General features: G+C 38.6%; 1 protein-coding gene across 4 annotated transcripts in view; it reads left to right on the top strand.

Moving 5' to 3' along the window:
- LOC149236313 (nucleoside hydrolase 3-like) overlaps nucleotides 1-27,441 on the top strand; it is a 335,414-nt gene that overhangs the window by 222,523 nt on the left and 85,450 nt on the right. For all 4 annotated transcript variants that reach the window (XM_089372376.1, XM_089372377.1, XM_089372374.1 and 1 more), the window contains one exon: nucleotides 19,108-19,312. In XM_089372376.1, coding sequence (XP_089228502.1) covers nucleotides 19,108-19,312 — 205 coding nt within the window. The remainder of the gene's footprint in view (nucleotides 1-19,107; nucleotides 19,313-27,441) is intronic.

The following is a 27,441-nucleotide window of genomic DNA, read 5'->3' as shown; positions in this document are numbered from 1 at the left end:
CAATGGCAACATATATTCACATCTATAGAGATATATACATGCTGTAGCATTATACGCTAATCATAAATATATACGCAAGAACAGTTATGTTATACGCATATTCCGCAGTAAGGTTAAAGGTTAACGTGTGTTCATATAAGGAACAACCGCAGTAAGGCTAATGTAGCTGCAGTCAAGCCGCAGTCATGTCTTACAAGGAGGTCTGGACGCAGTGCAAAAGGAGACCTGTAGCTGTCAAGAGGAGTACTAATACGCAGTTGAAGAAATAATGAAGCCGCATACAAGTAAACGCAGGACATAAAGAACAGTTATGATACGCTGTTCATATATCCAATATTGTTTATGTTATATACGCAATATGGAACCACTTTATACGCTGGGAATGGTTATACGCAGTCAGAACCGCAGTCCATACATATATACGCTGGAATAATGAAGCCGCAGTCCATACATATATACGCTGGAATAATGAAGCCGCAGTCCATATATATATACGTACAGTTAATGAAGCCGCAGTGAAAACCTATGTGCAGTCACGGAGACAGTCATATGAACTCCGATACTTTGAAGAACAGTTACATGATAAATGTCGGAACTCTGTCCACTATAATAATCATACTATTAAGGGAATGAAGCAGCAGTGGAGCCGCAGTCTAGAACGCAGAAAGCACACATGCTAGATCTCGCATAGAGAAGCCGGTGGACAGAACCTAGACAGTAGTCGGATGTGTAATTGCGCAGAGACACGGGAGCGTTTTGGGTGATCCGCGTGGATAACTGCTCTCGATTAAGCGTAGAGGTTATATTAACAGCCTGTCGGGTTTTGACTAATCAATAATGAGACAACAGTTCGGTATGTATTAGCACGGGTTATACGGGTGTTCGGGGACGCTCAAGTAACAGTGCAGAGAACCATACTTATAGCAGGTTGTCGTGGTTGAAAGTCAGGGTTCGAACAGCGAGCTGGTGTATGATCGCGTGGAGTTATACGAGCACGGTGCGTTCGGTAATTACGCAGAAGTTATATATGATGCGGTGAACTGGCAGAGGAGCATATTGACTTGATAGAAGGCTGTCACGTTGACCGTGATAAATAAAATATGCAGGGCTGTTGATAGAAGGGCGCGTGGACACGTGGATCATTTAGCGACTGTCGCGTGGCCCAGAATTTACAGAACTGCGCAGAAGTCTACTTGTATAGTGGGCTGAAGGATTGATTCTTCGGTTGGTGATTAATCGAAGGCTAATCCCGTAAGTAAGGTTAACTGGACACGTGGATAAGGACCTGCAACGACTGCAGGTTCGTAGGAGGATATGACGCGTGGACAGTAAATCATATATGCAGGTTTAGATATATGTACATACGCTGGTGCATAGATAAACCGTGTGGAAGTTATATAAGTCGAAGGCTGGTACGTGGCAGAGAGACCTGATAATCGTGTGCGGACTTATTCAGGATCAACACGTGGACAGAGACTCATGGTAGCTGCGCAGATTGGTACAAGTGCTGGAGCACTTAGACAATAGTGCAGAAAATGTGTGCGGACCGAATTATGGGCTAAGGTATTCGGACAGCAGGGTGGAGTTATAATACTGCGCGGATTCATGACAAGTGCTGAGCACGCTTTGGAATAGCGCAAGAGATTATATGTCCAGCAATGCTGTTTTGGTTGAAGGCCGAGAAATGTGATACGGTTTTGTACAGTATATAATATGTAAAACAGAAGTCTGTTTTGTATTGAGCGTGGTCGATGGTTTGCCGGCACGCTTGGTTGTGTTGATATAAAATTATCATAGTACATATTTGGGGCAGACTCGGTTTGAGAGATGTCCCGCCCATATAACTGTTGTAGTTGTTGTTTAATGTGTTTCGGTCTATATCTTGCATGAAGTGGATCTGAATGCTTATGGATATACTTCTTGAAGAAGAAGGATGAGGCTTTCATGTGGTTCCGTACCTTCAAAGCCTTGGTGGAAAATATGACCGGAAAGAAGATCAAGATTTTGAGGACTGACAATGGCACTGAATATGAGTCAAATGAGTTCAAAGACTTTTGCAGAGAAGCTGGCATTAAGAGGGAGACTACCACTGCATAGGACTATTGTGGAAGCTGCCCGTGCCATGCTATGTGACCAAGGTCTTCCAAAGTTTCTGTGGGGAGAAGCTGCTACATTCAAAACCGATGCCCTCATTCCGCTTTGGACTCCAAAAACTCCCGAAGAGGTTTTCTCTGGTAAGAAACCTGATGTCTCACATTTTAGAATTTTTGGATGTCCTGTCTATTTTCATGTGCCGAAAGAAAAGAGAAGTAAGCTGGATGCTACTGGGAAGAAAGGAATGTTTGTGGGCTACAGTGAGACTTCTAAGGCATATAGAGTCTATGTACCTGGTCAAAGGGAAGTAGAGATAAGCCATGATGTCACTTTTGACGAAGATGCTTCCTTGAAGAAAGTAGTAGATCTTCCTAGATCTGAAGAAAACCTTGAAGAAAGACCTGGAAATCTGGAAGAACCCCAGGATGAGACTATGCCTGATGTTGAAGGGCCAATGGACGCTATTGATCCTTCCCCTTCTCTAGGAAAGAGGCCATCATGGCTCAGGGACACCCTCGAAAGATGCTGAGGGTCATGCTGCCCCAAGGGGAACATTCCGAGAAAGCAAGAAGCCGTGTAGATACCAAGGGTATCTAGCTGCCATGAGTACTATTATACAATCTGAACCTGGATCTTTTGAGGAAGCCATCAAGCATCAAGTCTGGAAGGACGCTATGCATGAAGAATATGAGGCTATTATGAAGAATGATGTCTGGGATGTGGTCCTGAGACCGAAGAACAAATCTGTTGTCACCTCTAAATGGCTCTACAAGATTAAACATGGACCTGATGGGAGTGCTGAAAAGTTTAAGGCAAGATTTGTTGCTCGTGGCTTCTCTCAAAAGGAAGGAATTGACTATGACGATATATTTGCACCTGTGGCACGATATACCACCATCTGATCCATCATAGCCCTTGCTGCTACGCAAGGATGGAGTCTTCATCAGATGGATGTCAAGACCGCTTTTCTGCATGGTGCAATAAAGGAAGAGGTGTATGTAGAACAACCTCTGGGATTTGAAGTTCAAGATCGAGACACTTATGTCTGCAGGTTGAAGAAGCCCTCTATGGGTTAAAGCAAGCACCCAGAGCTTGGTATGAGAGGATGGATAGTTACTTGATGAAGCTGGGCTTCACTCGAAGCAATGCTAATCCAAACCTTTACTTTAAGGTTGTGGAAGGAAAGCCTCTCATTCTAGTGCTGTATGTGGACGACCTCTTCCTGACAGGTGATGACCCTCTCATTCATCAATGTAAGAGGGAGCTTGCTGCTGAGTTCGAGATGAAAGACCTAGGACTGATGCACTATTTCCTAGGCCTGGAGGTCTGGCAGAGACCTGGAGAGATTTTCCTTTCTCAAGGAAAATATATTGTGAAGCTTCTGGAAAGATTTGGGATGGTGGACTGTAAGTCCGTGTCGACACCAATGGAACTCAACTTTAAGAAGTTGAGTGGCAGCGCTGCAGGGCCTATCTTGGCCAATCCTACTGAGTATCGTCAACTCATAGGAGCTTTGATGTTCTTAGTGAACACCCGTCCGGACATATGTTTTGCAGTGAATACTTTGAGTCAACAGATGGTTGAGCCTCATCATTTTCACTGGGTTGGTGCCAAGAATCTTTTGAGATATCTTCGGGGCATGATAAACCATGGGCTGAGATACACTGCCGGGAGTGTGATACTCCGTGGATATACTGATGCCGATTGGGCTGGCAGTGTGGTGGATCGTAAGAGCACATCTGGATGCTGTTTCAATCTTGGTTCTGCTTCGATCTCATGGATGAGCAGGAAGCAGAAGTCGGTGGCTTTGAGCACCACGGAGGCCGAATACATTGCTGCTAGTATGGCCTGTTGTGAAGCAGTTTGGTTGAGGAAGCTCTTTAGTGAGCTGTTCCAACATGTGCTAGATACCACTGTGATACTCTGTGATAATCAGAGTGGGATTCGTATGACTGAGAATCCTGTGTTCCACGACCGATCCAAGCATATTGATATCAGGTACCACTTTATCCGGGATATGGTACAGCGAGGCGCCGTAAGGCTCGATCATATAGGAACTGATGAGCAGGTCGCGGGTATTCTCACTAAGCCCCTGGGGAAGGTCAAGTTCCTAACCTTCCGTGAGAGTCTTGGTGTCGTGGAAAGACCCTATGATGTGGGTCCTGTTGGACGATGAGCTCTGGGAGCTCTGGGGGGCTTTGGGGATAGCTTCTCGGAGCTATAGGCACTCATAATGCTTTTGCCCCACCCTTGTGATTATTGAGCTGGTTCGCCACTCATTTATCTGTGCCCCGTATGCATCCTACCCATTGAGTTCAGGGCTCATGGGAAGTACCTATCATTTGGCCAATGAGGTGTGGAAAAGTTAGAGACTATTAGCAAAGACTGATGGACGCATCAGAGATTGCCGTACTCTCTATCTAGGATGGCATGGTCCAACCACTTGATCTGGGATCAAGATTTGTGAGGTCTGGGACCTCTGGACTGATTATGTCAGTCGGGGAATGATGTCTTTGTGACTAACCCACTTCTGTTCTGAAATAAAGAAGCCAGCAAAGCAAGTTTCGGCGGGATGACTCACGATGTTAATTGCACTAATAGATGGAGTTCTCCCTAGTTGAGAGGGAGTGTTAAATTTGGACAACTAGGTCCAAACTCCATGTTCTGATGCTCAGATTAAGAGGCTAATATTTTTGTTGGATTCCTCTTTCTGAGAGGTGTAAAATCCATATAAAAATAGTCTTAATCCGATGAGCAGAACTTATATTTTGAATTTATTATTCTTAATAAATTATATGTGCAAGGTCAACCAGTTTTGTAATGTAGGCTCACATGCCCAACAGATGTGTCACACACCCTCATTGATGGATATATATACAGGAAAAGTTGGAGAGAATTTGATTATAACACAACTCACATGCTAGGGTTTCTGCTGCTAGGGTTTCGCAGAAGTTTGACCAGCGTTGAGGGTTGTTGTGACACATGCTGGTTAGAGGGTTGTTGTGACACATGCTGGGCTGGCTGACCAAAGGAGACTTTGCTGGTTGAAGCATCCTGCTGACCGCCGAAACGAACACATACATTTTTCTTGTTTCTGATTTGTCTTCTATAAGATCTGCTTATATGTTCTATCTGCATTTTGCTTATCTACTTGTATGATTGCTGTGAGAAAAGTGAAATTGCTCTTAGCATAGAACATCTACAAAACTTTACAAGATCGAAGTCTCTCTTGTTGAGTCGAAGTTGTTGCTGCTACCAGTCGCTGGGTTGAAGTTGCTGCTAGATCGAAGTTGCTATTGAAGGGTTATCATCTGCAAGAAGGAAGAAAGGGTTGACTTGGTCTGGAGGAAGTCCGGGTCTAGGTCAAGAGTCTTGGATTATCTCAAGAAGTTATTAAGAGTTGTTGATTGGGTTTTCCCCTAGATAGGGGTTTTTCCTTCGTTGTCTACCTATATCTGGTGTCTGTGATCTTTGTGCTATTGTTTTGGCAATTGCTTGATGAACTAAAAGATAAAAGAAGAACATAAAGATAAAAGAATCACAAGTAATTATCTATATAAAGAAAATATTTTTGCCTTTCTAATTTTCTAACACTACCTCCCTCTGTCACTGGAAACCACTCGCACCTCCTTCCAGAAATAGATTCAACCTCTAGTTATTGATATATGTCTCTTCCAGGCTCCAACAACTTGCACTGGGGTTTTTGGCAATTCGCACTGCTTGTACTACCTCCCTGCAGATGAATTTTAACCTCCTTTTTCTTACCACTCCGGCATTGGAAAATCATTGGGAAACTCTTTGGAATCCTACTCCCAAATTATCTGTTGCTCCCTCTATCTAATGCTCTTCTTTGGCTCGAACTGCGCCATTGTTGAAGGCTACAAACTGAGTAGCTTTATCTGCCTTGATCACATTGATGCCATTGATGCTATCTCCATGCCCTACGACCTACTACTATAATCTCTCGTTGAGTCTTCAACGACCATGATTTAATCTCCATCGATGACTAAGATCAATTAGACTTCATCAATAGAAGTCTTTAAAACAATATCGAACATCCTTAATTAATTAACTTTAATTTACCACTTTTCCTAAGTTAGACTTAGGAAATATTTTAGTTACTGCAAATTAATCTAATTAAGGTGTTTCCCAAGCTTATCTCACAAAACCTTTTCTGGGTTTTAGAGATCTAGTGTTCCTTAGCCTATTGGCATCATCTGAAACTAGAACACATGTTTGATGCTACCATAAATTAACACTCCCTCTTAGCGAGGAAGGTGTTCTCTACTACATCCATTTGTTCTGTAAAATAGATGAACTTAGCTCTCCATAGAGCTTTCGTGAGCATATTTGCAACCTATTGCTCTATGGACTGCTCCACGTTGTACCTCCTTTCTTCACATCTCAACTGATCTGACTTGTTGTCACTGGAAACCATTGTGATGAAGTCAACCTAGCAACACTGTCCATCAACCGCTGCGCATACTCTGATCCATTTGCTACTAAGCATAGCTAAATCAATCTTTGATTTGTTGTGTCACTGCAACTGGCTTCTGCAATTGTCCCTTGATTCTCTTACTACAACTAAATTTGCACTATCTACTAAGCACCTTACTGTGCCCGACTAGCTCTGCTATTGTCACTCACACATCTAACTACAACTAGCTCTGCATCTGGCCCTCAAGATCTGACTACGCCTTGGTGACATCTCAGTCCTCCTGCTACTCTACTACTGTGGGCCGCTGTATCAAAGTTATTGATTGATGTGGAAAACAACTGGATCTGAACTAGACTTCTTGTTGCTCTCATATTTCTTGCCCATCTGGTTTCTGAAGCATCATGCTCCTCCTCCATTTGGAGGTATCGTTGCTATTAATTTGAATTCCTCCAATCTAGAGGTCAACTCATCTATCTTTGTGGAAGCTACTATCTGCTGTTTCCGCTTCTTGTCCTACTTCCTCTTGGGACACTAGGTGACATAGTGACCAAATTTTCCACATTTGAAGCATTTGACCTTCGACATGTCCTTATTTTCCTCTCCTCATTTTGAGTTCTATTCCTGGCTGGGACCCTTCTTCGCCTTCCCTTTACCTGCAAGGGTTATGTTCTCCTCTTCCTTTTCCACCATCAGTCCCTTGCTACTACTGCTGATAGTACCTTTTGCGAGGCTGATCCTTAGCTCCTCCTAAATGAAGTCACTCCATAGTGTTAGAAAATCAGAAAGGCAGAAATATTTTCTTATGTTGATAATTACTTGTGATATCTTTGTGCTCTTATTAACTTTCTTATGTTCTTCTTTTATCGTTGTTTCATCAAGCTATCATCAAAACAAAACATGAAGATCAACGACACCAAATGTAGGCTCTGAGCCAAGGCTAAAACCCCTCTATAGGGGAAAACCTAGTCAAACTATTCCACTAGTAAATCAAATTGAGATAGACCAAGAACTTAGACCCAAAAGACCTTCGTACTCCACCAATTCAACCTTTTCAAGATGATTCAACAAACTTCAGTAGTCCCTTCTTGTTTAGTAGCTACAACCCAACAACAATCTAGAACTTCAACACCCAACAACTTCAAAATTTCAGTTCCCAACAACAATCCAAAACTTCAACCCTAGCTACTTCAGAACTTGGTCCTCCAGCTTCAATAATTCAACTTGTCCTGCAACTTCGATTTCATGCAATTACACGCGAATTCTTATAATCACGAATTCTTGCAATCATAAGCGACTTCCTGTAATTGTGAATTCTTGCAATCACACCCGAATTCCTGTAGTCGCAGATTCCTGTAATCACAACCGAATTCCTGTAGTCGCGAATTCCATTCACACCTAAATTCTTGTAGTCGTGAATTCCTGTAATCACACCCAAATTCCTATAGTCGTATATTCCTGTAATCACACTTGAATTACTGTAGTCGCGAATTCCTCTAATCACACCCAAATTCCTCTAGTTGGACTTGAGTGTCTTATCCTCCAAATGAGATTGAATTGCTGCCTTTATATAATAGATTTTGCGCCTCAATTAGGTCAACTTGGTGGAGGAGGCCTAAATGACCTATTTTACATAAAAATAAATTTCTTCCTTGACAGATGAAGCCCAAGAAGGGTCTTTTACATTACGACAAAGATAAGGACACTTAACATAAACCCTAGAAGCCTACAATGGAGGCTTTGACCTACAAACAATTGACCCAAACATGAAACCCATGCTTTAATAAGTCAATTTCCTTTTATAATAACTTTTTTCTTTCTTTCATTTGATGATTACATCATCACTCAAATACAATTATGAAGACTGACACTAGTTACAATCTTCAACACTCCCTCTTAACTAGTGAGGTTTTCATAATTAAATATATACAGAGGTACATGGAAGATCTCAAAATGATATACTCTATGAAGAGTAACAACACATATAGTGCTACAGATTAGATACTTGACCAGGGTACTCTAATCGGGTGGGACTAAGGTGAACTCAAGCTTTATCCAATCTAGGCACCATCAGGCTTTTAAGCTCTATCACCAACCCAGGGATCTAGGTGTGTATCCTATGTCAAAGCTCCATGACCAACGCCACCCTCCCTACTTCAGGATCTAGACATCAACACATAGGCCGGCTAGATATCCTCCCAAGCATCTTGCCATAAGATGCTTCCATCTCTCCTTATAAACTAAATCATATTTATATCCACCACTTCCAAGTATGCTTCAAATGTTCAACTTCAACCTTTTTACGAAGAGATCTTGCACAATCACAACCCCAATCAATAATAAACTTTCAATATATATACAAGTAAACACAAACCTTCGGGGTCCTTAATCATTCTGATGCTATTCATATCAACATCAAGTTTTCCAAAGACAACCATGTCAGAAACTTTCTTCTTTCACTTCTTCAGTAGCACCAAATACAACCTTAGTACTTCTCAAATCGTTTGTTTGCAAATCAATCTGTAGTACTTTCATTCATTCTCTGATTTCATTCTTTCTTCAAGGTATTCATTATGACTATCATAATATGCCCTCTTCTCAATTGGGGAGATGTATCCTTTCTTCTAACCATGCTCCCTCTCAACTTAGGGACAACAACAACATCGGATATACTTCATTCTTTCTCATGTCATCAAGGTCATCTTGATCATCATCATTCTTATAGCTTCCTTCATCATGTGCATCATTATTATCATCTTCAATTACAAACATTATGTACCTGCAAAACTTTAATAATGAGTACAACCAAATATAAATATACAGAAGCATGAACTCAACTATATCAAACTCGTGTCATTACAATGGAAGCATCAAAGCATTCAAACTTTAGACATCAAATACCTAAACCAAGTTAGGTTCATAATTAACGAGGGTTACATTTTACATACTATACTTCAATATCTTGCTAGGGTTTTGTCATAAATCCTAGACTCCATCTTCGAGACACAAAGCCTTAGATAACATTCCAATAATAGTACTATATGTTGAAATATGTAACTAGGTTCGAACTTCATGAATGTATTTGAGTCACAATGAAATGTACTTATCAAAAGAATGAAGAAAATATTTTTATTATTATTATGACTTATTAAAGCATGGGTTTCATGCTTGGGTCATCTTGTTTTAGGTCAAAGTCCCCATTGAGGGCTTCTAGGATTTATGCTATCATTAGAGTCATTGTACATTTAAAGAGACCCTTCTTGGGCTCTTGAATCATGTAAAAAGAATTAATATTGAGTCAAATATGTTATTTGTCCCCTCCACACCAAGTCGGCCTCAAAAAGGGTAATTCGACCTCACTGGAAGGCTATATATACAAGGCAATTCGAATTCATTTGGAGCAATTCACTCTCTCTCTCATAGTTTAATATCTTGAAGCTGGAAGCTGGGAAATGCGAAGTTGAAGAAGAGCTGGAAAGGGGTTGTAAAAGAGTGCGAAATTTTGGAGGCAAGAAGAAGTCATCAAGATCGAAATTTTGGGCCATCTATCTCTCACTCAGGAGGAGTATCTAGGGAGATCGAAGTTTTTCTTTGTCTAGTCAAAACTGCTGCTGCTACCAATTGTTGGGTCGAAGCTGCTACTACAAGTTGATGCTGCTAGGTCGAAGTTGCTATTGAAGGGTTATCATCTGCAAGAAGGATTGAGGGCTGACTTGGTGTGGAGGAAGTCTTTGTCTAGGTCAAGAGTCTTGGATTATCTCAAGAAACTATTGAAGGAAGAATTGTTGACTGGGTTTTCCCCTAGATAGGGGTTTTTCCCTAGTAGAGTGCCTACATCTTGTGTCTTGTGTTTTTGTGATCTTCATGCACACATAATTTGGTAATTGCTTGATGAAAGATAATATAACAAAGAAGTAAAAGAAGCCAACATAATTCACAAGTAATTATCAAGAAAGAGAAATCTAACCCTAATTCTACTAGCATTGATTTCTCAACATGGTTTCAGAGCTAAGGTCAAAGAAGATTGAAGATCACTTCGTTGGCTTGAAGGAAAATGATTACTCCCTCTATGATAAGAATAGGATTCAATACTACAGGAAGTTGTATCAAGAGAATCTTCCACTACCAATTGAAAAAAGTCAAAAGTCAAGGGTTCTTGGCTACTCACAGGGTCACTTAATGATGATAATGCATGGATTATTGACAATGAAGCATCTAGGCATATGACAAGGAAGAGTAAACAACTTCACACTCTATCAAAGGAATCATCTTCTCATACAGTGGAATTGGGAGACAACAAAAGCTATGCTATTAGAGGCCTGGGATCAACATCATTGAAGCTGGAGAATGGAGCTAAGGTGAAGAAGGAGGAAAAAGACAGTTTAAGGATCTATTGAAAGGAATCTAAGGAACCTCTAGAAGTTGATTAAAGGATCATATAAGGAGACCTTATAAGGAAAGAAGCTTACTATCTTCAAGGACAATGTCTAACACAATAAAGGGAGAGAACAAATTAGAAGGAGCATCCAATTACAATGCTTGGAAGAAGAGGATAGATCTCATCCTCGAAAAGAATAAAGTCTTGGATTTGGTAAAAGGAAAAGTGAAGAAGTCTACAAAATCAAGAAGTCTAAAGGGCCAAGAAAGAAGGGACAAGGATCAAGCAAACTTTGCCAAAGAAATTTCACCAAAGAAGAACATGATGGAAGGACCCGAAGTCAAGGACCTATTTGCTAGGAACTCTCAAGGACTCTATCACTTGCGTAAGTATCCCTCAAGAGGGAGCCCTTACCAAATTCCAAAGATAAGTATCTTATTACCTTTTAATTTTTAGTTTTCCTTACTTATCTAAGTTTGTTTGCATTAAATACTAATCACATTTATATTCATATTTTCCTTGTTTAGGAAAGACTTGTTGAATACTCAAGGAACATGGTGTTGAGAAATCTAGGGCATCGATATTAGGTGTCGTTTCTTCTTTAGATAACTGCTTGTGAATGATTTTTAGTTTCTTAGACTAGGATCCTCCTTTACTTAGATTATTAGTGTTCTTTTTCATCAAACAATTACGAGTGCATAAACCATAAAGAGACAAGAGACACATAATATAGGCTATCAGCAAGGGCCAAAACCTCTCCTTCTTGAGAGGAAAACCCGAACAAATTCTTCTTATAGAGATTCCAATTGACGAATACCAAGATCAAGACCCTCGACCTCTGTGCCACTCCAAGACCAAGACACAAACCTCCTTTGATGAAAACCTTCTTGAAACAAACTTGTTGCTCTTTCCTTCTCCTATGGTCAACACAAGTCAAACTTCCTGCACTACTGCAATTTCAGTTTTATCAACAAATCTGCAGCTTCGGCTTATCTTATACCCTTGCAATTCTCACGTGTGAGCTGTTGGAGGTATCTTCCTTCTTCGCTTAACTAGGAGACTCACTCTTATGACCTCGACTGTGATATATGTTGATATAAAGATCCTTTTCTGGACTTCTTCGCTGACTGAGGTGTGAGAATTTGAGAATCCTCCGAATCATTATTGCAACAAACTGATATTACTTCTCCTACTTGTTAATTCATGCAAGTTATTTACTGTGTTACACTGTAAATATCGAAGTAAATACAACTGCAGCCTTCACAACTTAAATAATATGTGGAAACAAGAATCTGAGCAAGAAAGAAATAATACATAGAAGTGACATTGTTGTTTTTGGACCAATGTCCCCGAAAAAAACCCAATGTGGGAAAACCGATGCAGCAGCTGAGGGTTTGTATTATTAAGCAGTAATTTATGAGTACAATTCTTCAGATGCCAAAACTGGAAATCCTATATAGAGATCTAATTGGACAAAAGTATAGTGAGATGATCTCACCCTGTCACTGGATAACCAACATTGATCTGCACTGGAGATGAGCCTCTGCACTGCCTCTGCGCAGTATTGCATCACACCCACATGGTCACTGTGTCACTGCTGTTGGGACTGCGTTGCACCTCCTTTGGTCCTATGCTAGTTGGAAACTTCGGCCTTTTGTTCTCTCGATCTCACACCTCGGCTTCGACACTAGATCCTGATTGTTCCTCAGCAAAATTTCGGACTCCCTCTAAAGCTCTACGCTGCCACAACGTAGCTCTGCGTGGCCTTGCGTCAGCCTCTCTAGATGTCTTTCTGCCCTCTCTGCCTTGTACTCTCTGGATAAGGAAAACTTACTCAGGAAACTATCCCTGCCCCTCACTGCAAGAAATCACCTCGATCACTTCTCTGGCAACTGCTGCGCTGCTCTCTTGAGAAGATCGATCTCTTGATCTCTCACTTGATGTGTTTTCCAAATGCTCATCAAGCCTCTTCTTATAATCATCTCGTTGATCAATCAATAGTCCAGATTAGATTCTAATCAGTGGCTCAGATCATTTTGATTTGATCCTCATCTTCTTCTAGAAGTTTCACCCCCAGTTTAATTAATACCCTTTAATTATTTTAATTTCCTAAGTTTAGACTTAGGCATCCATTAAAAATAATTAGTTATTTTAATAAAACTGTCTCTGAGTGGAATTTCCCAAAATGATTTATGGGTATTTTGGAATACACGTGTCCTAGCCTCCCTGCAAATTTTGAGGCTTAGAGCACATCTGATGCTACCAGAAATCAACACTCCCTATTAGCGAGGAATGTGTTCTAGTAATGCAACCTGTTGAAGCATCACCCTGTCTCTATAACATCTCCCTCTGCGCTGCTGATCTTTGACGTCACTACCCACCAACTACTGCACAAATGTTGCATCCGTGTTGCTGCTGCCAATTGCAACTCTGCTCCAATTGTTGTTGTTTCATTCTGCAACAACTGCAACGGAAAAACATCCAAAATATTGAACACGTGTTCACCATGATGCATCTGTTGCTGGAGTTTTGACTGCTGCTAGTCTCCGCGCTGACCCTCTGAAGCCTCTGCGTTGCTGCTGACTCTGCACTGTACCAACTGCACTGTTGCCAACTCTGCTCTGCATTGCTCAGTGTTTGGTGCTCAACTATCATGCGAGCACTCCTCTGCGCCAACTGACACTGGTCCATCCTACTACTTCTGATATGGGCTCCCGTAGCAAGGTATTGATCCAAGAGGTGGACTCCTCAAGGATTTTGCCCATCTGTATTTCTTTCGAACTACAGTACTAGATCACCCCCTCTTTCCTAGAGTTACCTGGGCAATCATGGCAAACTCCTCCTCCTCGATCTTTGCGGTTGTAGCTTGCGGATCATGTTTGTCGTCCTTGTCCTTCTTCTTGAGAGGACACCGCATAGCTAGTGACCAAATTGACCACATCGGAAACATTTGATCTGTGAGACATCTTTCTTCTTCTTCCGCTGCTCCTGCTACCCCTTTGATGCAAGGGCTGAATTCTCTTCCTCCTCCTTGGGCTTTGTTCCATAGTTCCTGCTGCCATCAAGTTTGCACTTGACTAAGTCTCACCTCATCTCTTCCTGCTGAAGAGTGGCCCACGTTCCCCCCAATCCGGCAATCTCTCTCTGCACAGGATACTTTGGACAAATACTTTCCATTATTCTGAGAATAAATTCAGGGCTAACCTCACCATTTATGTAGGTTGAGGTGTTGATCCTACAACTGTCAACTGATCTCGGACTTCTTGAAGCTTTGATAGGAATAGATCAATGCATTCCCCTTTCTCCATTCTTGCTAATCTCAACTTCTCCTCCAAGTACATCTTCCGCTAATCGGAAGATCCTTGATATAGCGTAGCCAAGGCATCCCACATCTCTTTGGATGTCCCTTTGATAGCAATGTGACATACAACGTGATCCCTCACTCCATCGAGGATCAACCGCTTGGCCTTCGCCATCTCATCCTTGTACTTCTTGAGTGGATCTGCATCACTGGGTACAACTACCACACTATCGACATACATCTTGAGATCATGCTCATCCAGAAGGCTATTTGTGGGACTTGCATTGATGTAAATATTCCATTTTTGAATGAGAAAAAGAGTATATTAATGTGGGTGCTTTTAATTATGGAAAGCAAAAATTGTAATTTCATTGTTATGTTAAACATTTTGATTGGTTCAAATTACATAGAAATAGAATTAAAATAATTATATTATAATTATTAATAAAATATTTTAACTTTGTCAATTTATATATCATATAAAATAAAATAAAATAATTATAATTATAATTATTAATAAAATATTTTCATTTTATCAATTTATGTAAAAATACAAATACAAATAAAATAAAATTCATAAAAAAATAAAATAATTAATAATTATAATTATAATTAATAATTAAATCAACTAAATTTATCTTAACTCCCTATCTATTATGCTTAAAACTATTTACATCTCAAAGATTTAAGTTGGTGTTATTCCATTTACGAACTATTTTCCTAGTTTACTTGACTTGGTAAATTCATTAACATAAATCTCATTTATAATGTGACTGGCCTAAGCAGGGGATAATTTTGCTAGAATTATTGTCAGAATCTAGTATTTTTTTTCAAAAAATCTGAAACTATGAGCATTTGAATCATTTTTTAATAATGGAAATAAATTCAGCACCCTCAAGAACCCTTACAACACCTAAAATTAAAATTCTGAAACTTGACCACTGTAACCTAAGTTTCTAAAAAATTCAGGCTAAATTTTATCAAAGTCATACCAGAAAAACCATTCCTTTTCAAACGCTTAGTCTGTTTAGACTAAGCTTTTATAGTGGGTGATTTCAATGCTAGGACTGCAAGTGAGCAAGCAAGCATTCTTTGCTGTAAAGATGATTGTGACCCTATTTGGCTTACAGAAGAAAGCAATCATCAGTGGGAAAGAATTTCAGAGGACAAGGGCTGCAATCTCTTTGGTGAACAATTGCTTACTCTATGTGGGGCCTTTGATTTAGTTATTTGTAATGGCTTGACTAGATGGGCAAAGTCCGGTAATTTCACTTGCAATACTTACAATGGAGCAAGTGTGGTAGATTATGTAATTTGCTCGCATGGTTTGTGTGAGAAAATGGAAGAAGTTTTGGTTGGAGATCAGCTGTGGGATTTGAAATCAGATCACAAGCCAATTTATTTATGTTTTTCTTGGATTGGAAAGAAACAATTAGAGTCAAAAATTCAGCATGTCCAACAAAATCTCCCACAGGGCAGAATTCTTTTGACCCCAGAAAATTGTAATACCTTCAAAATGACGTTAGAGAGACTCTTTGAGAAGGAGAAAATTACAATTCACAGCCTTCATAGTCATGAATTAACACATTTAATTCAATGCGCACTTGCAAAGTGCAAAAGAACAAAAATTAAGAAGTCTGAAACAAATTGCTTTCCGGTTAATGCTTGGTTTGACGAGGAATGCAAAAAGGCAAGGAGAATGTGGAAAGAGTCAAACAAGGATAACATAAAGCTCAAATCTTACAAGCATTTATTAAGCAAGAAAAAGGCTGATTTCATGGTTTCAAGGAGGGAAGAACTAATCTTCCTTGGGAAAAATAATCCCAAATTATTTTGGAAGGAGCTCCAACCGAAAAAGATACAAATTGGAAATAATATTACAGCTTCTAAATGGTTTGTCTATGCAAGACGACTCTATGAGCAGGTTCCCAAGGTTGACCCTCCCCCCTTGGTCAACACTGATACTAAACTCTTCACGGTACAAGAGGTAGAGATGGGTATCAAGAAGTTGGGTGTTGGAAAAGCAAAAGACCTAGCTGAACTCCAAGCAGAATATCTAAAGTGGGGCTCAAGGATTCTTGCACCTCACATTACAAAAATCTTCAACAACATCATACAACAAGGGCTCCCCACAGATTGGACAACTAGTCTGGCAATACCTCTTTTCAAGAGCGGCGACATCAATAATCCCTCCAATTATAGGACCATCATGACAAACCCTTTGTTTGCAAAGCTATTTGGAAGCATGCTAGAAAACAAAATTAGCAAGTGGGCAGAAGAAAGAAATAAGCGTGCTAAAGGGCAAGCAGGTTTTAGACCTAAGCATTCCACAGTTGATCATTGCATAACTTTAAGGCACATCATTGAAAAAGTTTGGGAGAAGAAGGAAGAAGTCTTTTGTTGCTTTTTCGATTTCAGAAAAGCGTTTGACTCGGTTCCTAGGGATAAACTTTGGCAAAGAATGGAGGAACTTGGGGTTCCTAAACATTTGAGAGCAGCTGTGCATAGGCTGTATGAAGAGGTGAAAGTCAAAATTAGAACTTCAGCAGGCATTTCTGAAAGTTTTAGAAGCGATATCGGGGTCAAGCAAGGTTGCCCACTGTCTCCTACCCTTTTTGGTTTATATATCGACAAGCTTGAGGAGTGGTTAAATTCGCAAGGGGGTGATGGTATCTATTTGTGCAAGTTTGTTATAAGGCTTCTTTTGTATGTAGATGACCTTATTCTGATTGCTAAATCGGCTCTTGGTTTGCAAGAGCACTTACTATCCCTTGAGCATTTTTGTAGAAGTGTGGGGATGCAAGTCAATATCAGCAAAATGAAAGTAGTGGTCTTCTCTAAGAAAAGAAAACATAACCAACATAAGTTCTACTTTGAAGGCAACATTTTGGAAGAAGTTGCGGATTACAAATACCTCGGAATTGACTTCAACAAAAATCTAAGCTAGAATGGTTGTAGAAAGAAAAGAACTTTGGGGGGTTGGAAAGCATTTTATGCTTTTCAAAATAGGTGTAGAGAGGCAGAGTTATGGGACTGGAAGACCACTCAAACTCTTTTTGGGCTTCTAGTGATTCCAGTGATTCTATATGGTTGTGAACTGTGGGCTAGCAGTACTTCCGACATGCAGTGGAGACAAATTGAGAAAATTCAGAAGCGTTTGATTACAAACAAATTTAAGATTAAAAGTGCAGTTCCTTATGATATCTTGTTAAGTGAAACAGGGACTGCTCCTATTGAAGCAATTGCTATGGTGCGAGTCATAAGGTATTTAAAAAAATTGAGCAAATGGAAGAGGGTAGATGGCCTAAGGTTGTCTTTAATGATAGATTGTGCAAGAGCAAAAAAACTTGGATGCAGCAAAATAACAAATGGTTTAGTAAATGGGATATTTGCTTGAATGCGTGTCCCATAAACAGCAAAGAGATAAAAGCTTTTGTTATGGAAAAGTTCCACAAACGTACTTGGGAGAAGGAGCTAGGAAGAAAGAAAAATTACTATATTGAAGTGTTTAATCCCACTCATAATCATCAACCAAAAGCATACATAGAGGCCAATATCTCTTGGAGAGCCAAAATTCTTATTGCTCAATTAAGGACTAATTCTCATCAACTCCGTTGTGAAACAGGGCGCTGGAAAAGGCCAAAGGAAGTGTGGGAGGAAAGGGTACGCATTTTTTGTTCTTCTGGAAAAGTGGAAACAGAAAAACATTTCATTTTACAATGTGAGGCCTTCAAAGACAACAGGGAAAGTTATGCAGATACGCTGGCAGCTAGCTCTTGGGATAATCTATTTAACGAGGGGTTTGTCGAGAAGATGGGAGCATTTATTGTGAAGCTTCACAAAAAAAGGGCCGAATACATCAAGCAGATGAAGAAGCAATCTGTCCCATAGGCTATCTTTAGCCTCGTGGACGTTAAAATAATTTCTTTCTTTCTTTCTTTCAATTCCATTTTTTATATATATATTTTTACCTAACATTAATTACTCCTCAGACAAAATAAACATCACAATATTTAACAAAACATAAAACTTGGTATGCTTATCGCCGGTATACATTTTACGCGTAGAGTGATTTTTATCATTGACTTCTACTATTTGTCCTCGGACCAATGATTCTTCTAACCATGGCTAGATTTTGTTGGGGATTTTGTATATTTAGTACCTCAGTTTTCGTTTTTTTGCAGTTTCAAGGAGCACATGGTAGTGGCCACTTTATTATTTTGCAGTTTCAAGGAGGCATTTTTCTATGCTTCTGTATGAGCACATGGTAGTGGCCACTTCTATTATTTTTCTTTTTCAAGGAGGCATTATCTTTGCTTCTGTATGAGCATATGGTAGTGGCCACTTCTGCCATATACATATTGTTACATCAATACAAATATAAGAAGCATTAAAAATGGGTTTCCTATTTCTTATAAAAGTTTATGCACGCAAGAATAAAATTTATTTGGTATGGATAAATCAGACACAAACTTTTGATACAATTGGACATGATCACAAATTGTTTGGTCTACTGTGAAAATATGGAATCTTCAATCAATAGCCCTTAACTAAGTTTTCTGTCTGAGAGTTGAAGAAATGTGTCTTTAGATACTTTATTTAATGGCAAACTGTAAATCCTGTACATGAGTGTTTAATTGTGTTCCTGTGTTGCATCGTTGTTGGAATTTCGGGCATAAAATAATTTACCCCATTTATGGTCTGGATCGATGTCGCAAAAGCCATTCACCAAGTGGATACATCATCCAGGAAGAGTAGATACTGCATTGATTTCCTTGAAATCAAGTTAGACTATTGGAGATGAATCTTCCTGAATTGGAACCACTATACTGGACACAGTTAATTAGAGTTTATGCACATATTTTTTTCTCACTCTAATAACTGAAATAATTGCTGCAGATACACTGCCCAAAACTCGATGAAATATGGAGCCCCGAGAGATACTGAACACCCTGAACTGCGACAGCCTAAAGCACAAGAAGTCTTGCAGAATGTAATAAATGGATTTGAGTCAGGCAGAAAAGTAACAATTCTGACAGCAGGTCCTCTTACGAACATCGCAACATTCTTGTTATCCAATACAAATTCAAGCTTAAACATTGAGGTAAGTGTGATCCTTTAAGTCTATACTGCAATTTTAAAGCAATAGGGGTTGCACCCACAACCGTCTGAACATGTTGCAAAAATGAAGAGGGATATCCTTTCTTTCTTCTTGAACTGCGTTTCTCCTGTCATGTTTTCCATAGATTTTCTTCCTCATATCTTGATATCCATGATTATCTCCATAGATAAAAATGAGATACAGATACTGTTCGACTAAGACTGGTATCTGAACTCCAAAAGTAAACCTGGCATACATTACAAAGTTTCTAGGAGTTTACTACAGTTCAAAAAGAATGAAATGATTACTACCCACAGATGTTATCAGAAGACTATGTTAATCCAGTAGTTTATAAGGCAGAGAATTGCTTCATTATTTTATCATTTGAGAACAGCCATCAGGTTTCTGCATAACTTGACATTTTTTTGTATCTTGCTTTTAGATAACTATGTTAATGATTGATGAATGACCAAGAGGTAGATCAATGGGTAGTAAAATCATGAAGAAAGGAAAAAATTGACTGTAGAAATATCCCCAACTGTGTCTAGTTCTGTCAGATGTCTATGCACAAGGGCCAAGTGCTGCTGTAATTCCCTTCCAACATTGAGGACTGTTGGTTCCAGCTAACAGTTGAAGTGGTTGCAAGCACTATTGGAGGGCTTTCCTGAGCATATTACAGGCTACAATCAATGAATTCAGACATGTAGGAGTGCGTACTTCAATTTATGCAAATTTATGGACAGCACTCTGTATGATCCTGTGTCTGGTTTAATTCATGAGGAGTTTACAGTTACACATCAGGGTAAGGAGATATGCCAGCATATATGCACATATTAGGAGCTTGAAGGGAGGAAGAGACTGAGTGATATAGTGCCCAGAATGATAAGTCAGCTCTCAATCTGAGAGGAAACCCACCAGCGAACTGTACAAAAGACCAGCTAAGACACCCTTAGACCAGCGCTTGAGTTAGTAATGAAAGGGAATGCAAGAAGAATGTTATATCAGCAGATCAGAGATATTACTAGACTGAGGAAACTCGGCCTAAACAGCAGACTGAAATTACAGAATCACCTAGAGAACCAAAACTAGTAAGTTAATATGAGTGACGTGTTTGATCTATCTATCTATCTATATATATATATATATATATATAGATATATATGTGGTTGCTGGAATATAAATCATGGAGGGCTGACCCGCGAAGTTGACTGGGTAAATTTAAAGCATAAATTTTATTTAAGCTGACCTGTACATGTTATCTAGGCAGATTGGATAATTGTGTCAAGAGGCGCATTCTACAACCCAGTGTGAGGGTGATGCATGATTTCGTCCATACTCAACTAACTCCCTGTGTCTTTTTAAAATAAACTAATATACATTAAAATTATATATATTTTAGTCTAAATTTGATATTTAAATTATATTGTATATATTTACATAATAATATAAATAATATAATATAAATACTATACATCCTAGGGGGACATCACAATTGACAATCGAAGTAATGTGAGTCTTGAGAAAACTGAGAGATCCAAGGTTCAAATCCCTCGGTTGTGATCTAGTTTACGGAGATGATTGACTGTAGACCCCATTAATAGCTATGTGTATTCCTCTGGAATACAAAAAAAAATATAAATAATATACATTAATAATTTATAACAAAATTGCCCGCAGAGGTTTGGTCTCATGGCCAGTGGACGATCTGCTAAGTCATCCATGCTGCTGTGCAGGTCACGAGTTCGAGTCTCGTCTTAACTGAGGGCCGTTCTTGCGGGCTAGGCTGTTCCTCCTAGAGGTTATAGTGGCAGCCGGTGGGATTCGACCCCGTGTAACGCGAGTATGATACCGCCGCCGTTGCCGATTCCGCTAGTCAACAAAAAAAAAAAATTATGACAAAATTAACTAATATACATTAAAATTGTTCAAATTTACAAAGAATGCAATGACCCTCATCATTTAATATTTAACTCAATATTTAAAAAATATTCAAATTCAACTAATTAAATATGTTCAATCATAACCCTTGAAACTATTTTATTATTTGCAGAGGAAGGAAAAAATGTACATGAAATGTTCTGAATATATATTTTGTTTATGGGTTTCTCTGTTTGCACTTAAATTATTTATGTAAAATTTTAATTGTAATTTGGTAGTCACATAAAAAAAATAAAGGGTTGAATTTTGAATGTTAAATTGGTCAACACCTCAGTCTCTTACATTAAAATAGATGATTCTTTCACAAAAGTGCAGACATACATGAAATTCATATGCTTACATTTTCAATATTTTTTAAATATCGTCCGCATATCCTGCATATCCTGAGTTAATGCCTTCTAGTTATGTGAACCTTCTTTTTGGAGTGTAGAACTTGAGGAAAAGTTGCACCTCGAGGGATTCGATACCTCTCCGCACTTGATAGATCCAAAGTTAAATAGATCTAGGATGGTTAATATTGTAGTTTGGGCCGACATGAAGGCAGGGATGACTTTTGTTTGGATTAGTTTGGTGCACTTTGAGGGCTAAAGTGTCTGCTTGAAATGACGGTGTTGTACCTTTGGAGTTATCTTGGTGGGCTGTCCCCTTTTTGTTGTGTATTATTCATTTGAGGGGTCAGCTGCCTTGTGCAAGAAAGGGACCACCTTGGAGGGTTTTAGAGTTTGTATTATTGGTTCCCAAGCTCATACGAAGAAGATTTTAATTCATATCTAGAAGCCTTCACAAACAAGGAATCCCACCTTGAAGGATACTTGGAGAACATACTAAGTTATGAAATGGCAGCTTTGCTACCCTGCATATCCATTTGGAAGGGGTATGAATTATCTTACTTGACACATTTTGGAGAGTTGATGGACGTATATGTGCTTTAAAAGAGTTTTCAGGGATCTTTAATGGCACAACCCATTTTGATGCCCCACCTTTTGTACCATTTAAAATTCCCGGTTTGAAGAGGGTTGCTTGCATGTCAAGATAACACATTTTGGATGACGTTTTGGGCATTGGTGGGTCTGTGCACCCACGTTTAAAGGAGCTTGGGGGCTGATGGATGACAGATTTGAAGACCCATGGAAGAAGTTATGCTGTTGAAGGGCCTTTGGGGTTGGATGCTTCACCGACAAGCCTTCGTTTGAGGGAATTCATCTTTTGGGGGCTTGACCCCCTAATTTTTGTATAATTGGCATAAATGCCCTTAAAATTGTGTCATTTAGATTAATTAATTGGTAAGGAGGGCTTTTTTGCCCTCCTTAAGCTAAGTTAGGGGATTTTAGCTTACAAAATATTATTTTATTATAATAATGAGTCGAGGTTATCTCCTATAAATAGAGAGATCTCACACCTCTCTTTTCATGTAGTTTTGGGGGAGAAATCCCTTAGCAATCTGACCTTTTTGTGATTTTTCCTTGAAAATTTTGGCTTTGGATATTTAAAGTGAAGCAAATTATCTTGGGGAAGATATGCTTTGGATCAGTGAGCTTTCTTTGGATTGATGAAGTGATGTGTGGATGAATAGTGTTATTTTATTGTGAGTATTACTTTCCATTTTGCTACAATTGTTGGATTGGGGTTTTATTGACCCTTCTTAACAAATGCTATATCATTTTTTATGAACTCTGATTCCTTCATATGCAAAATTTGCATTTGGGGAATTTTGAGGTCTAAAATGGGTCTTTTAAGGAAAATAATAAAATAATAGTTAAAATAATAAAATAAGACACATGATATTTAAAAAAAAAAAGGAAACTACTTTTTTATTGTATTTTCGGCTTATCTCCTTGTAGGTTCACTCAAATGTCAAGAGTAAACAATCGTTGGATGTGGAATTAAATATCATATCCAACGAGTACCCACTCTACATACTTCTGAGTAGATCTACATAAAAAAAAAAATTGAAAATACATACAAAAAGTGTATTCAACACGCTTTTTTCATGTATTTTCAATTTTTTTCAATGTGGATATACTCAGAAGTATGCAGAGTGGGTACTCATTGGATGTAGAATTTAATTTTGCATCCAAAGGGTGTCTACTCTTGAAATTTGAGTGAACCTACAAGGAGATAAACAAAAATACAATTAAAAAAATGTTTTATTTTCCCTTCAAAATATTTTCCCCTAGGGATGACATCACCATCTTGAATCCTAGTGGTTCTTTCAAAGTGAATTTTGTTAGTACATATTTTGTTTCGAGGCCCATATTTTATCCCAAAATTCCCCTAATGTCTTTAAGTATCTATCAAGGAAGCTATTTTTAGCATTCCCTGACCTAAGTCTCTTGGTTTGAAAGGTTGCTAAGGTTAAAATGAGAAGTTATCCTTCTCTCTTTCCCACTCCATCAAAGGTCTTTAGCCATTGACTCATTCCTTGTCTAACTCCACATGTCTAGAAATTCATTAATGAGCCAAGGCATTGATCATCCATTCTTCATCACTTTATACTTTTTGTAGATCATTAAATTTGAAGTAACATGTGTTTGGGAATATGTTTGAGCATCTCCAAGGCCTAACTTGAGCCATCAGTTCTTCAATCTCGCTACTTCATTTCATCTAGAGCCATATATTATTGAAGATTATTCTGGGGTGTCTATAAAGCAGGATCCCTATAGGTTATTTATCCTAGGAATACTTGGGTTACTTAATCTCCAAAACTTAATAGGGAACCCTCCCTTGTGGGGATAACATCTTCCCACAAAATAGTAGGGAAATTCACTACTGAGGTCACAGTGGTGATGGATCCCATTGTTGTTAGGGATCTAGTGCAGCCTAGCACTAGGGTGCTAGATTTTGCGGTAACAAGACTCAAGAAAGTATAATCAACCATAAGCACATACAAGAATGCCTAGATATACTCTAAAAGCATAAAGTAAGCTAAAGTAACTAGTACATGAGGTATGCAAGGAACAAGAAGGTCAAGTAAATGTAGAAGGAAAAAAGAGGAGTAGGGGCTAGATATTAGTATTTTAAGAGCAATGCACTTTTTTTTGTTTGCTAGGTAATGTGAGTCTTGAGATGACTAGCACACCTAACCTATGGCTTAAGTAGCCACAAACTAAGGGCATCTAAGTCGTTAAAATCACTCGGAGATTGCACCCAACCCTTAGCATGGTTGGTTTTTTCCCACGGAGTTTCGAATCAATGACCTTTACACGATGAAATGCCTTAATAGAACACCTTGCCATCGTCTTCTCTATGCCCCATGGGCTAGAGTAATGCACTTATAAACAAAAATATAACTATTTTCAGGTGGTGAAGTTAAGAAATTATTTCCACCCTCCATTCTTTAAGTCTAGTGTTTCATATAGACACACCCTTTGTTGCAAGATACATCGTTGTTGGCCTTTTCCAATACAAACACTTACTATTTCCAACTTTTGTTCACTAACTCTAAAAGAAGGTGTAGGGACTCCTTGATAAATGCCATCCTCCTGACATACAAAATAACATTTTTTAATCTTTTCATTTGGACCCCTCTATTCCTATTTATAGCATACAAGCGAAACCTAATGTGTTTTAGAAAGCATTTGTCATGAGGAATAGCCTTATATCATTGTTTCCTCACCATAGGTAGGCACAGTTTAGGTAGTTCCAAAAATATGTTCAGAGTTGTGTTGCCTATCTATGGCAACAACTTTTCGATTGAAATGAAGAATCAAATATGTTACAAATCAAACAATGTTGAGTAAAAAGAGATCATGTATATGCCATTGTCACTGCCCCTTCATTTGTTGTCTAAAATATGCTCTAATTTAACAAGAAAAACCTAGATTGAGTTAAAGGATGTCTTATTATTGAGGAGTTGAAACAATTTTCACTTGAGGATTTCTTGTTGTTTCACTAGTTGATTTGGTTATTTGTAATACCCTTACTAAAACAAACCCCTAATTAACAAAATTTGACAATAGCAAAGCTTAGAATACAGACAGTGATGTTTTAAAGCAGAATTTGTCAAATTTAAAACACATATACATACCTGGTTTCCTAGTTTGAAGTCGATCCAACGCTGTTGTGGCACCCAGATTTCTCTCATTACCAAACTAACCAAAACCTCCTTACCAAACTGAGTACAACCTCGGTAATCAGTTCCAAAGTACTTCAAAATTGAAGCACTTTGGCCCCCATGCCCAAAACTCCAAGAACAAACCCTCAAAATTCCTTTTACTTTGAGATTCTTTGTATTTCCTCCTCCCTGCACTATCTTTCAAAGGGAAAAACAATCCTCTGTTTAAAAAAAACAACTCCCCCCTCTCATGCTCCCCTTCTATGTCTGTATATCATTCCTTGGTGATCATTGCCCTTTCTACCAACAAAACCGCTGCTCCTTCACACGGTGACACCTTCACTCCCTTGTAACATGTGACTATATTCATTTAAAGGTATTGACATGTGTATTAGGTTTACCTTTAGGTTTTTTTATTCATTTTATATAAATGCCTTTGGTCTATAATATGTACTTTATTTTGATTAAATTTATCATTTCATAATTTATTAATATAATTTAATATTTTAAATATATAAATATATATAACCATATTTTATAATTGACTTAAATTTTACATTTATTTTTATTTTTTTATATAACCATATTTACTTGATACTTAAAATTTGTATTATTGAAATTATTTAGGTTATTTTCTCATTAATTAGGACGCATTAAGCAATATGTGGGGTGATAGGTGAGGGTGTAACTTCTATCTGAAGGATTGTCATGATATTGAACATTTATAATTAATTTAGAATATATATACTAGTACAGTGCATGCGATACATGCATATGTAGCTATCATATGCATGCATTGTATGCATGCTAATATTCTTGTGCTCCTTATATTAGAGATGGGTCATTACATTATTAGCAACAACATTTCTTCAAACATATTAGAGAATGAACAAAATAGACTTCAAAGCACAAATCCAAGATATCAAGGATATCAAAACTTGTTAAAATTGGCAACTAGGCCAAATTCCACCTTGGGACCGCTCATATGATGGAGATGATTATTGCATTGGATTCCGCTTTTCGGTAGGTCCAATTTTGATATAAAGATCATCTCATTCGGACAAGAAGAAGTGGAATTTTGAATTTATTCTTTCTCATGCACAAATTGTCAAGGTCGACCTCAGTCAAATGTAAGCTCAAGAAGCCCAATGGATGTGTCTCATCACCCTCAACGATATGTATAGATAGGAGTGACCTATCTCCTCATTTGGACATCACTCACTCACACGTCCTTCTCACTCCTCACATCAGATTGGTTCGTACAACTTGGGTTCTTCTCTCTCTCTCTCTCGCACATGTGGCAGGAGGCCAAAAATTTCAGAGACAAGTACAGGCCGAAATTCCAGATTGCAAACCAGCATTGACCAGGGTTTGTTTGACCAGATTTGACTTTGTTTTCTTTGGCAGAATTCCGATCTCTTGAGGCCGCATTCTCTGGCACAAAAACTGAGGCATTTGGGGTAGTTTGACCTGCGTTGACTACAGGACTGTTAGACCATAGCATTGGCTGAAGTTTGACTGAGTTTGACTAAGACTAGGTGGACTGTTTTGAGTTGACTTTGACCCTTCTTGAAGGCCAAATTAGACTGTTGTTGACCAAGCTACTTGGAGGAAGTTTTGTTGTTGATTTGACCAACATTGACTTTCTGGTTAGGGCTGTAGTTGACTGCTTTTGATTGTTGATTTTGACAAGGCAGTTTTGACTGTGTATTGGGCAAGTAAATTTGATCTTTGTACTTTCTCTCTGTGCTGAACTATTGAATAATAAGAAGATTTGATCAAAGGGTTTTCCCCACATTGGGGTTTTTCCTTAGCATCTGCCAAATCTTGTGTCCTCTTGTCTTGGCTTGTCTTTTGTACATGTTTTTATGTTCTATCTGCATTTACTATCAATGTGATTAAGTTAATGTGATTGCTACTGGAAATAATTGTCATTGGGCTGCTAAAGAAACATTGAAGTAAATTGTGTTAAAGCATAGAACATACCATTGTTATCTAAAATTAACATGGAATTAGAGTTCAGGTGAAGACAAAGCCCGAGCAAGAGTGAGGAAAAACAATCACTAAGGGAAGTTGTTGGACAAGAACTTGGAACTAATCCCAATGACGACTACATCTTACTTCAAATCCGAGGACAAGC

Source organism: Pinus tabuliformis, chromosome 8 (assembly GCF_031772625.1).
Source record: "Pinus tabuliformis cultivar Carrire ecotype Pingquan chromosome 8, CPIR1, whole genome shotgun sequence".
Classification (NCBI taxonomy): Eukaryota; Viridiplantae; Streptophyta; class Pinopsida; order Pinales; family Pinaceae; genus Pinus; species Pinus tabuliformis.
Note: the sequence above shows the minus strand (reverse complement) of the source record. Positions and strands in the feature narration are given on the sequence as shown.